Source organism: Orycteropus afer, unplaced genomic scaffold (genome assembly GCF_000298275.1).
Source record: "Orycteropus afer afer isolate SDZICR_OR568_19922 unplaced genomic scaffold, OryAfe1.0 scaffold00138, whole genome shotgun sequence".
Taxonomy (NCBI): domain Eukaryota; kingdom Metazoa; phylum Chordata; class Mammalia; order Tubulidentata; family Orycteropodidae; genus Orycteropus; species Orycteropus afer.
The window spans coordinates 6,121,262-6,135,166 of record NW_006921725.1 but is presented as its reverse complement, the minus strand read 5'-3'; the positions used below and the strand labels follow the sequence as shown (position 1 = coordinate 6,135,166).

General features: G+C 36.8%; 1 protein-coding gene across 1 annotated transcript in view; it reads left to right on the top strand.

Moving 5' to 3' along the window:
* The window catches only part of DIAPH3 (diaphanous related formin 3), a 923,535-nt gene that overhangs the window by 716,392 nt on the left and 193,238 nt on the right, over positions 1-13,905 (top strand). The window contains exons 28-29 of the mRNA XM_042781617.1: positions 5,230-5,325; positions 6,026-6,085. Of these exons, the coding sequence (XP_042637551.1) occupies positions 5,230-5,325; positions 6,026-6,085 (156 nt within the window). The remainder of the gene's footprint in view (positions 1-5,229; positions 5,326-6,025; positions 6,086-13,905) is intronic.

Below are 13,905 nucleotides of genomic sequence, written 5' to 3'. Positions count from 1 at the left end.
CTCAGGGGTCCAAGATTATCTTCTGTGTCTGTGTTAATTGGTTTCCCTTTTCTTTGTTGAAGAGGGTCTGTGCAGTCCTTCTGCCTAGTCCACCCTTGCCTTCATTCTTAACCTGTCTTTGTACCTACTAATTTTCTTCAAGGAATGCTCTCCCTTCCCTAGTCCCTGCCATAGTTAACTCATGTTTATTCATCAGGATATCATTCACTAGGAAGCCTTATATCTTCAGTTGACTCCATGTATATTTATCCATACTCATTACACCTTTCTACTTCTTGAAAGTAGAAAATATTTCTTCCTAACCCTTGAGACCTAGTTATCCTCAATTCTTAGTAATGGCACATAGTACACCTTCAGCAAACAGGTGTGGAATGAATGTCCTAACATCTGAAATAACATCTTCATTCTCAAATATGTTCTCAAATTACACATTGCTTTTAATTCAGCAGTCTGTTTGTACTGCACATCAGAATTTCCCATAGAAATAATACTATATATGATTATGCCCTTAACTAAGGATATAATCAAGCATACAATAAAAGGCTTATTTCAGTTATAATGTATCTCAAGCAGTACTTGAGACATTAACTAATAAGCTGATATTTTATAAGTTCAGTATAGTTCTCTATTGAGTCCATTTATTTATTTCCTTACATTTTTATATCACTTAATGATTTACCAAGTGCTTTCATTTGTATTATCTCCTCTGATCCCTGCTGCTGCTGTTATGTGCCATCGAGTCGGACCTGACTCATAATGATCCCTCCTTGGGTTTCTGAGGCGGTATTACTACGGAAGTAGATTGCCCCATCTTCTTTCTGAGGAGTGGCTGGTGGGTTTGAACTGCCAGCCTTCTGGTTAGCAGTCAGGTGCTTTAGGCACTACACTACCAGAACTCCTAAAAACCAAACTCACTACCATCGAGTCAGATCTGACTCATAGCAACCCCTCCTTGCATTTCTGAGACAGTATCACTTCAGAAGTAAATTGCCCAACCTTCCTTCCAATGAGTGGCTAGTGGGTTTGAACCACCAGCTTTCTGGTTAGCAGTCAAATGCCTTAGGCACTACACCACCAGAGTAGAGGTCCTCCGATCTCTAAATAAGTATTAATTATCTCTATTACACATGTGAAGAATGATTACGTAACAACTCTAATGTTAATCATATAGTTAGTTGAGAGTTCAGATTGATCTCTGGTCTTCTCCTAGCATTGTATTCTTTCCCTTATGCCATGTGGGAGCAAAGACAAGGGAGGGACATTGGTTCTAGGGACAAGAGCAGGATAGTAGTTCCAGGTGGAGAGTAATGCAGGAGACAGAAATGTTTGTGGAGAACTACAGGTAGTTAGTTTCTTTTGGCTTAAGAATAGGTTGTGATGGTTGCAAGTAAGAGAGAAGATTGGAAAAACTGTAAGAATCATTGTCACAGACTGAATGGCAAGTGAAAAATTGGCAATTTTTAAAGATGGTAGAAACAGGGACTTTGAAAATTTGTGATTGGAAGACTGAAGATCAAAATTTTTCTTTCAGACTTACCTATAAATAATGTGTGGGATGAATTTGGATTAAAGAGAAACAGGAAGCAAAATGACTATCTAGGTAACTTGTACAGTATTTTCAATGAAAATAATTCAGTCCTAGACCATCAACATAAATTTCAGCGGGAAACGAGAACAATAGTCAATTCAGGAGATTTTGGAGCATATGAATCAAAAGGTTTGGCAACCAAATGAGACCAAGGAAAAGGAAGATATGCTGTTTACGTTGGTCCCCTGTCTGTATATGGTCTTAATTCTTCACCATGATTAGTCCTTACAACTGATTATATTAGTGCCTCATTATTAATTTAGTCAACATGTATTTTTTGAACATGTACATAATGCTAGTATTTTTCTAAGTGCTACAAATAAATAAATGAAAGCCACAACCCCTGCCTTCAGTAAGCTCATAGTCTAAGGGCAAAAACAATCAAGTAAACAATATAATATTGTAAAGGATTCATTGCTGTTATCTACCACTTGCCATTGGGGTAAAGGAGCATCCTTTAATGTCTTAAAGGAGAAGTAGGAGTTAGCTTGGGAAGAAAGTGGGATGCAATTCTTTGTAGAGAGAAAAGAAAATCGAAAGGCATGGAGGAGAATATATAAACCATGTAAGTTTTTCAGTGAGCCTAAACATGTCTGCAGTTATATTCAGTTTAAATGTTTTTGTGTAGAATACTACATAAGTTATGCTGGATCCATCTCAGCATTACTTCAGCAGGCATTGATGTTTTTGTTTTCAATGTGTGATAATCCATTCCCATCATTACCTATTTAATGTCCGTATTGTCCTAAAATTAGCCAAGATATCCTTTTGTTCTGCCTTCTCTGCTCATTTGACCCATTCCTATCTGTATCAGAGCACTTTCTTATTTTCTGGCACAAAAATATGCTTTTTGACTTACTTTGTACTTTATCTTCCCTAGCCTCTGGATCAGTCATTCCCCAAGTGTGCTGGTTCGTTATAGTGAATAATGGTGTGTAGAAACCAAGATCTGAAGGCTAGGTGTACTCATTCCTACCAGGGTATCAATGTTTCTGGACTTTCTTGGTACACAAAGCTAGGAATATTTTTTGTTGTTTTGATTTGTTTGTTTTTAACCTTTAAGCTCCTATTGGTATCTTTGAGTCCAGTTCTATACTTCATGGTTCTTCCTTTCTTTCCCCTGTTCCATAACTATATTTCATTTTCCCACAATAAGCACTGTATTGCCAACAACATCCATGTATTTATATATCTGCTCAGTCTTATAATGCACACATTAGCAGGTTCAATCAATAAATCAATATCACTACCAATAACAGACTTATAGGGAAAGTTCATAATTCCTATGTTTTTCCATTTTTCTTTAAAGTGTAGGCCATTAAGGGAATTCAGAATTTCCTTGGCTTAATTCTGTTTTTACCCCTTCTTTAGAGTTAATGTCACTAACATGATACTTGGGTTCATTTATTTCTGTTTAATTTCAATTTTAGGGTTTTTATTGATTTATTTTTTCTATCCTCATACATGATTTTTTTAAATATTTCTTTTTTATAATAAAATAGATTAAATTACTATCTTAAATATTTGCTATTACCTGGAGTTCTTTCTAGGAAAAATATTATTGAGTTAAAACCAAACTCACTGCCATCAAGTTGATTCTGACTCATAGCAACTCCCATTGGGTTTCTGAGGTGGTAAATCTTTATGGAAGTAGATTGGCCCATCTTTATTCCATGGAGCAGCTTTAGGGTTTGAACCATCAACCTTCTGGTTAGCAGTCAGATACCTCAGGCATTGCACCACCACAGCGCCTTATATAATTGAATTAAGATGTACGTTATCAATGATAGCTAGAGAGTTTCATTACTTATTAAAGTGTCTGAAGTGTTTATTGTCTTTTAGTTAAAATAACTATCAAACCACTTTAGAATTAAATTTACATGTAAGTCAACAACCTCCAAAAAAACTCTATTACTCATTCATCTTTATTTGATAACACTACAAAATTTAGTTCTCTTCTAAAAATATGAAGCAGACCAGATGGAAACAGGGCCAATACATATTTATATATTTGTTTATAAACTATAAATGAGTTTACTGCATGTGTTTATCTACTGTTCTCCCTAAATGGATCGCATCTCAAGAAAGGTGTTCTGGTTACTTAGTGCCACTCTGACAAGAATATACTACAAATGGGATGGCCTTAACAAACAGGAGTTTATACTCTTACAGTTCGGGAGGCTAGAAGTCCGAGTTCTAAGTGCCAGACCCTAGGGGCTGTGTGAAAGCCCCTCAACCTTGGGCTTCAGCTCTGCCTCTTGCTCCAGGCCCACTGAAGTTAGAGGCATCTCTTCACTCAGGCAGCTACTGGCTGCTGAGGCTAACTAGCCAAAAGTTGACAAATAAAATGCCACACTCTCGATGTTACCAAACCACACTTCAGGCCATTAATTCAAATCCATTGTAAGTCTCAAGGTCGGCAGAGCATGGCAGGCTGCTGAAACATGACACAGCTACATGCAGAGTCCAAGCGTGCCATAAGCTGGAGACCATTCCCAAAGCTGAACACATACCCAAAGCAGCTACTCAGCTGCTCCAATAGATTCCACCATGGAGCGGATTACCAATCTCACCATGAGAAATAACTACATTCAGCTGCCCAGCCACTCAACCAGGCCTAGCCAAGTTGACACACAAACTGAACTACTACGAAAGGAAACAGAAAAGAAGAAAAAAAAGAAAAATTTAGAGGAAAATAGCTTTCCCTTACTTTGGACATAACTACATAGTAAACCTACATTATTTTAATAGGTAATGCCTACAGCTAATCTCTTCATATGGGCCAAAAAAATTCTTGGCATTTCCTTAAATAAGTGTTTGTTCAGTAGTTTCTTTCATATGCTACTTCATTTGAATACTATTTAGCACTGATGACTATAAATAGCTATGACTGTTACAAGAATAATTTCTTATTTACAGAGAGAATTGACTAGCCACATCCTTCATTAATCACGTATAAAATATCAATTTAAACTAATTAATGATGGGATTCAGTTCTTTAGATTTTTGAGAGCATGTTTTGGTTTATTTTCCTGTATAGAAGACAAACTTTTCATATATCTTACCAAAGTTTGTAGCATTTGTTCTGTGTCACCTCGAGTCAGAGGACGATTATTCTCTCTGATATGAAAAATCAATTGTTGGGAGCATGTTCACGAAAGTTAGCGTGGAAATGTAATATTGTACAATCAGTTCAGACAGCAGAACCTCAACAGCAAAAACAAAAACACTCTCTAACACTTGGTCGATTTTAGAATAGAAGCTGATGCCTTGAAAATAACCCATTTCTACAAGGGAAATGTGATTTATGATAACCTGAGACACAGATATGGCTAGAACCACATTCCATTTAAAATTATTGTGCCGCTGGACTATAAATGCAGTACTTTGAAGTGAATCAATGGAACTAGGTCCTCTTTAGTGGATGGTAACACAGGTACTAATGAGACAGATTTCATTAAAAGACAGGTGATTTATGAGAGAGTTAAAGTTCTATTTTATTTTGAAATTGCTGGTTTAGTCCTGGCATCCGATCTTTTCTCCAACCCCCCCATCATCACCAGCACCAGTTTCTGTGTATGCTTTGACATTGCTATGGTAACCCTGAGGGCTGATAGAATTCCCTGCATCTCTTTTCACAGAGGGTGATGAGACAGGAGTGATGGATAGTCTGCTGGAGGCACTGCAGTCGGGGGCTGCTTTCCGCGACCGAAGAAAAAGGACACCAAAGCCGAAAGGTGAATAATAGTTTCATGTTACTTTCTAGGGCACTATCACAGAGAAGGGAGCTCTGGTAGCATAGTGGCTAAGGCACTTGACTGCTAACCAGAAGGCTGGCGGTTCAAATCCACCAGCCACTCCTCGGAAGGAAGGTTGGGCAATCCTACTTCCGTAGTGATACTGCCTCGGAAACCCAAGGAGGGGTTGCTATGAGTCAGGGCTGACTCGACGGCACATAACAACAACAACAACAATCACAGAGAAGACACTTTTTTGTTGTTGTTGTTATTGTTGAATTTTTTTAAAAGTCATATCAAGAATGCAATGCTATATGGGCAACAAGTGTTCAGAAATTTTAGAAGTTTGCTTAATCCTTCCCTCACAATAACAAATGTCGAAGATGTATGCATTCCAGTTGGCTGATGTCAGCAGCACATTAACACATCAATGCACTAAACCTAGAAAATCTTGATTAGTGTGACAGGTCTCATTTAAAGAATCATGTGTGCCATATCCCCATAGAGTTTACAGTAGCATAATTAAATGGAAAATAAAAGTCATAACACTGTACATTAAGGATTTTTAGGAGTACTGAAGCATTGCCTTGCTTCTAGAAATATTTAACCTTGGAAAATGTTTGCCTCATACAGCTGTACTTGAGATGAGCTGACCTTTTGTATTAAGTTCCTTTCGTTCTTTCTTTTTGTTTTTTAACAGACATTCAGCAGAGTCTCAGTCCCACTTCTCAGAGGCCTGTTCTGAAAGTTTGTAACCATGGTAATAAATTATATTCCTAAATTGCACATTCTTCTTATCTTCTTAACCTATTGATCTCTGATTTTAGTACACTGCCATAAAGTTCCCAAGTTTGAATATAACGAAAATGGTAAACATGTATGATTGTGCATATTGGCTATGAGGTTGAGAACTCATATTTCCCATCCCTACATTGTTGTCTTGATAATAATTGTCTTAGGTTCTTCTTTCATATCTCTAGTGAATACTGTTTTGTTCACTATTATTATTTTAAGTTACCTTCACACATTTCTGGTCAATGTTATCTAGTATATCCTCTCAGAAGCAATAGGTACTTGTAATACTATTTTAAATAGTAAATATTTTATATCAAGATACAATATAAAATATTGACTCTGTTAGCCTATTTTTGCTACTGTACAATATTTTGACAGCACTTTGGCAAAATCATAAATCTAGATGAGCTTCATGTGATACTGTTGTGGAAGGATGCACTAAAATTACTAAAAAGAAGGTGAATTTGTAATCAAGAAAAAGTATTATTAAGGACTGATAATTACCTGAAACTCACTCTCCAAAACTCTCTAACTCCCTCCTGCCCAACTTCATGTGGTTGCCTTCCTCTGTTCAGGGTGCCATTTCATGATAATTGGTGTTCATTTACTTTGGCTACCTTTCTGTCAGAGTTCTATATCATGAACTACTGCTTACTTTGAGTAGTCACAATCACATTTGTCTGTTCTGATTTCCATGTTTTCAGAGCAAGATTGTCATCAAATTTGCCGTATTTATAAATGGAAAAACACTTGGTAGATTTTAATCAAGAGTTTTTTGGTGGTGCTAATGAGTTAAATTCTAGAAGTACTAAAGTGTGACTAGATAGAGAAACATGTGTCAAATTTCTAGAGTAGCCTAAAAAATTATGAAGTAATGATCTCTTTATACCTGGATGGATCCTGAGCGACCAAAGTAAGATACATGTAGTCAGTGCCATCAAGTTGATTCTGACTCAGAGCGACCCCCATTGTGTTTCCAAGGCTGTATATCTTTGTGGAAGCAAACTCCCCCATCTTTCTTCTATAGTGGGTTTGAACACCAACCCTTTGGTTAGCAGCCAAATGCATTAACCACCATACCACCAGAGCTCCTTAAGATACATATTGTTGTTATTGTTGTTATGTGCCGTCGAGTCAGCCCCGACTCATAGCGACCCCTCCTTGGGTTTCCGAGACAGTATCACTATGGAAGTAGGATTGCCCAACCTTCCTTCCGAGGAGTGGCTGGTGGGTTTGAACCGCCAGCCTTCTGGTTAGCAGTCAAGTGCTTTAGCCACTATGCTACCAGAGCTCCAAGATATATATAGTGAGTGCTTAATAAATAAAAGACAAGATAAATAAATAAATAAGGCAGAATTTTAAATAGGTCTTTTGCCTCCTTCTACCAGTCAATTATATTATTGTTTTGGTTATACCTTTTGCTACTCTAACAATAGGAAAGAAGAATTGGGATAAGTCAGAGAAACTCACTGTGGATTAAGTAATTCCTAATGGAGGGTATATGATTTAGAGCCATTGTGATATACTAAAGCATGGCAAAAAGATAAATGATAGAGCTTTCCTGGACCTCAGAAATCTTTTATTTTTTCAGTGCCTAAATGGACACCCAAAAAAGCTAAAAACTTCCCAAGAATACAAAGCTAGTGTCACAATTGTAAACATAATTCAGTTCTGATTCTCATTAAATTTCTTTGGGGATTATGCATAGAGATTTAGGTTATTTTTCATTAATAATAAATTAAATATATAACCAACCCAGACGAAAGACAAGAACCATCCCCAAACACAATGATTGTGATAGGATTATAATGGTATTCTCATGTTGTTTAAATACTCACAGTATTTAAACTAAATATTCTAGGTATTATTTAGGGAACATTATTTAAGGTAAATTTGTATACTGCCCTTAGGGAACCCACTCCTTCTTTGAATACAATGTTAGTAAAGTGAGGTATAATGACTGTACTTTGAATACTTATATATCGTGATATTTCTAGCATTATAGAAAAGCAGATGAGTACTAATGCTGGTGTGTACTGCCAAGTTTTTAGACTATTGTGATATTTAAGCAAGCAGATTAAACAGCAAGATATTTCACAAAAATCAAATTCTTTTTTCTAATACAGGCATACCTCAGAGATATTATGGGTTTGGTTCCAGACTACCACAACAAAAATAATACAGCAATAAAGCGAGTCATACAAAGCTTTTGGTTTCCCAGTACATATAATATTTACACTATTCTATAGTCTGTTAAAGGAGTTCTCATGGTGTGGTGTTTGAGGCATCTGGCTGCTAACTAGAAGGTTTTTGGTTCAAACCCATCAGCCGCTCCATGGAAGAAAAGTGAGGCAGTTTGCTTTTGTAAATATTTACAGCCTTGGAAACCCAGTGGAGGTCACTATGAATCAGAATCAAATTAATAGCATTGAGTTTGGTTTGATTTGGTAGTCTATTATGTGTGCAATAGCATTATGAAAAAGTATTAAATATTGTGAGAGTTACCAAAATGTGACATAGAGAAATGAAGTGATAACACAGTGTTGGAAAAATGACATCTATAGATTTCGATGCAGGGCGGCCACAAACCTTAAATTTGTAAAAAACACAATGTCTGCAAACCTCAATAAAACAAAGTGTGACAAAATGTACACCTGTATAAATCTAACGGGTTAATGAATTTTTTAAAAATTCTTTTCTGTTGGTATATCTGTTGTGTTTCCTTTTACATATCTAACCAAAAAGAAAGAAATCCAAGTAACGGATTTGATCTTTAAGAACTATATATATAAAGGTGTACTTCTTAGGCCAGACATTGAAAAATGCAGGATTTGTTTAAGACAAATTTCTTAATTGCCAAAGGATTATGGTCATTTTTAGAGTAAAATGATATATCAAGGTTCAATTTCATAATTTTATTTCTAAAAATTACTTTGTGTTTTCTTCAAGAATACTAGTCCTACAACTGAAATGTGTTGGAAATATAATATTGAATCTATTTTACTTTTTTAACTTACTTTCATGTACTTCAAAGAAAGCTAGTATTTGATATCTAGATTTTCTACAAACATAAGTAATTGGTATTGATTTTCTTATCTATTTTTAGATGATTTCTAAGAAGATTGTCCATAGTTATTTTGTTTGTTTACTTTCTAAGTAAAATAATGATACTAATAATATGCTTATGTATTCTGAGTAATCCCTAAATGCCAAGCACTGTAATAAGTATTTGATATATGCCATCTCATTCAATGTTCTCAGTAGTCATATTAGGTAGCCAATATTTTTATCTCCACTTTATATTTGAAAAGACTCAGGCAATTTAATTACAAGTTAAATACCGTCCTTAAGGTCATGCAACCAAGTTTTAAACCTGGGCCTTTCTGCTTCAGATTCCACTTTTTAACAGCTCTGCCGTGTTGATCGCTAAAGACAGCTGCTTAAATCAGTCTCAACGCCCTTGCCATCCATGAGCCGGGTGTGTACATTTTCTCTTGGGACATAAGGTTGAGCTGTTGAGATACATTCTCTCAGGTTTTGTAGCCTCTGGTGTTCCTCACCTCTTGTCCCCAGATTTAACCACTAGATTGCACTGTTTTCCTATCCTGAGGCTTTTTTCTGGAGCTAGTTATGGCCACTTTTGAGTTCTGAAAATGTGGGTACTCTTTTATAGGTTTTTTTTGTTGTTTTGTAAATAAGATGATACTGCCTCGGAAACCCAGGGAAGGAGTCGGTATGAGTCGGGTTTGACTCTACGGCACATAACGACAACAACAACAACAACAAACATCTATATTAATTTCAGTAAGCATGTACTCTGGTAAATCACAGATTTATGACGTATGTATGTGTGTGTTTGTGTGTATGTGTATGTAGAGCGAGTCCTGAAGGTCACCGGTGAGAACCTACTGGCCACTCTACAGGAAAAAGATGTGGCAGTCTGCTTCCATAAAGATTTACAGCCTTGGAAACCCTGTGGGGCAGGTCTACTCTGTCCGGTAGGATCACTAGGAGTCAGTGCTGGCATTGACTCCACAGCAACAGGTTTAATTTTATACATTACAAAGATGTGTGTGTGTGTGTGTGTGTTCATAAGTAGCTCTGGTGGCATAGTTCATAAGGCATGTGACTGCTAACCAGAAGGACAACAGTTCAAACCCACCAGGCACTCCTCAGAAGGAAGATGTACTTCTGTAGTGATAATGCCTCGGAAACCCAAGGAGGGGTCACTATGAGTTGTATCCAACTTGACGACAGCAAGTTGGTTTGGATATATTCATGTTTCCTAATTCATGATGGGTTTCTGTTCCAAAGACTCTATCATAAGTTGATTCTGATATAAGCTGAATACGTTTTTTCAAATTAACACCTACCTAATGCTTCTTATGGTATGAAACACTGAATAAGATCACACCTGGTTTACAATGAAGTCAGCATCAGTGTCAAAACAATGAAGTTGGAGTTGTAATGGCTATCAGGCATGTATGTATTTCAATTGTCATATGTGGTTAGAGCTGAATATTGCTCAACTTTCTATCCATTATAACTTCGGACTTCACTGTAGACCAGGCCATACTCTGCTATATAACAGTGTTTTGAACCTACCCCTAAAAACAAACAAAAAAAAAAACCTCATTGCATCAAATCTATTTAGACTCATAGCAACCCTATATGACAGAGAATAATTGCCCTGTAGGATTCAAGGCTGAAATTTTTATAGAAGCAGACTGCCACATCTTTCTCTGGTAGATTCAAACCACTGACTTTTAGTTGGCAACCAAGAGTTTAACCAACTATTCTGAACCAAAACCAAAAAAATCAAACCCACTGCTGTCAAGTTGACTCTGACTCATAGCCACTCTATAGGACATAGTAGAACTGTGTCTTAGGGTCTCCAAGGCTGTAAATCTTTACAGAAGCAGACTGCCTTAACTTTCTCCTGTGGAGTGTTGGGTGAGTTCGAACTGCCAACATTTTTATTAGCAGCAGAATACTTTAACTACTACACCACCAGTAAGTCATAAAATTGAACATCTGCCAGTGACCATTTGAGGATGATGTCAGCAAATTACAAGTTGCAACATTGTATGTAGTACATATTACGAATAATAAAATGTCCAAAAAAAAAAAAAATGTCATATGTGCAGTTCATTGTAAGTCAAATATATTGTAAGTTGGTGACTACCTGTATATATATTCTCAAAGCTCAAATTTACCTTTATTACCTTCTGTTTTAACCTTTTATTATCTGTGTATTTGAGTTTGCCTTTTAAAATCCTAACTATACTCCCAAGATCCTTAGGTTTTTTGTTTTGTTTTTAATGTCATTTTTTAACTTTCAGAATCAGAAAATCCTAGAAAGTATCCTCTGGTATTTTGTGGCTAAAATGTCCTAATATATATTTTGACATATGATTATCTCAATTTTATGAGCTTCAGAAGCACAGAAGTCATATATACTGAATAATCCAGCCCTTCTGCTGCCCTCTGGTTATAACCTTTATCTATTTATCTTTGTATATTAAGGCCTATGTAGAAATTATATGCTTGCTATTTGACTTCGTGGAACATTTGTTCATTCATTCAGCTAAACTTATTGAGCAGTTGCTAAGTGTTTTAAACACAAGAGATAAGAGGCACCATTTTTACCCTCCAAGAATTCACCATCTAGCTAGTAGACAGACCAGTAATTATTCCCATACATGTGGCAAATGCCAAGATAGAGGTAACACACAAAGCTTGGGAAACTAGGAAGAAACACCCAACCCAGGCTTCTTGAGAGATCTAGAATCCAAGCTGAGTTTTGGAGGGGATGAGTACAAATGAGATCCAGAAAACCATGTGCCAATAAGAACCAACAACAAGTATGTACTTTCTTAGGAGTGCCTTTCTGAACTCTGGTCTGAAACTTTACAACTGTATGTTCTACATACATGTTACTACATCCCACTCTTCTCATCTTGCAATACACAATGCTCACTACTCTTAAGATGCTCTTATTCAATATCTGTCTTCCATGCTTATGTTTCTGTTAAGGTGGGGGCAAGGCAATAAAGGAGGATGTCTGTATTGTTTATTGCTGTAACCTGGGTACAGCTTTGTTGTTACCATCACTTAGGTGTTTCTTAAGAATGTGTTGAATGAATAAATGTGTTTAGGCTTAGTCTTGAGTAGAAAAATTACTGCATATTGAGGAGCAAAATCAAGTCTCTGGATTTCACCCAAATAATTTAGATTGAATATTAATAATGCTGAAGCTCCAACAATGAGCCCAGTTATTCACCTGTCATCTCCTCCCTAAAGTGTTATCTGTCATCAGTTTACATTGAACTAAAGTGGCAAATATAAGAGAAAGGAAAGAATTCAAAGACTTCATAACCACCTCACTGCTGACAGGAATTGGCTGCAAGGACTGAGGAACAAGTCAAAATGTGTCAAGATTTGAGGAAAGAAGCCAGGCCTAGAGCTCTAGTTGAAGAGACCCTCATAGAGACTTGTTAGAGTTGTATAAGCAAACGAGTTATCTGAAGGAGAATCCTTAAGAATGGGCACAGTTGAGGTATGCAGTGAGCAAAAGAGATTTAGAAATAGGGGTGAATAAACACTAGAGCCTATACCATGAAGGCTGAAAGAAGAGTTTTAAGGATTTGGTCAATGTGAGTCAGGTTGCAAAGAAGCCAAGAGGAGATAGACCTTGTTGTTAAAAATGCAGTGTAGTGATGCCAACAGAGAGAATCAATTTGGTTCTGTTTTGTATCTAATCTTGTGAACTAGTATTTCTCAATCTTCAATAATACACAGATACCTTTAACTAAAGAAATCACAAGTCCCTAATATATCACTTAGAATGTTTATAACTTCGAGTAATGGAATACTTGCCTAAACATTGTATAAAGAATAGCCAAACACTTCCGGTAAGATGGAGGAATAGGCAGACAAGCAACACAGACCCTCTTCAACAAAGAAAAGAAAAACCAATTGACAGATATACAGAGGATAATCCTGGAGCCCTGAGCTTTGAAAGGAGCTATACAGAAGTGGATTAGGCACCAACTAGTGGAAAAACCTGAACAAAAACAGTGAGTACAGACGGTCGGAGCTGTGGACTGTCAGCTACTCTGATGGGACCAACAGCCTGAATATTTCCAAGTGGTGTTGGGACCTGAGAATTAACCTAAACATCACCCTGTCAACCAAGGGCTTCAGGGATGACTGCACTGGTGGCCTATGACTAGGAAGGGAAACAGCAAGGAGGGAGACAACCTGAGCTGTTGACTTTCTGCTGTATGGAGGGTGCAGCCATTTTGAATGTTTACAAGTGGTGGCCATTTTGATATTTAAAGTGACCAAGAGCACAGCCATTTTGAATCTTTACAAGCAGTGGCCATTTTGGATATTTAAAGTGATTGAGGGCGGAGCTATTTGAATCTTTACAAGTGGCAACTATTTTGCGTTTTAAAGTGATAGCATTCTCATTTGGATTCCAGGAATCTAAGAATAGGCTCTGTTTGCCAGGGTCGGCAGGGACCTATAAGAGGCTGTCAATAGAAAAGGAGACAGGTGGTAAGTGTATAAGTGCTGTCAACTAGTGAATAGAGGACCACAACATAGTACCCTGCTTGCGTAGATAAAATACAAACAAAACAAAGAAAAGGAAAATCATGGGCAAGTCACTCCAACATACAATCACCAATTAAATATAAACACAAAAATGTTACAATGCTTCAGAAACAACAGAGCATCACAGTTCACACAAAGAAGCAAGATAAAGTAGTAGAAACAAGG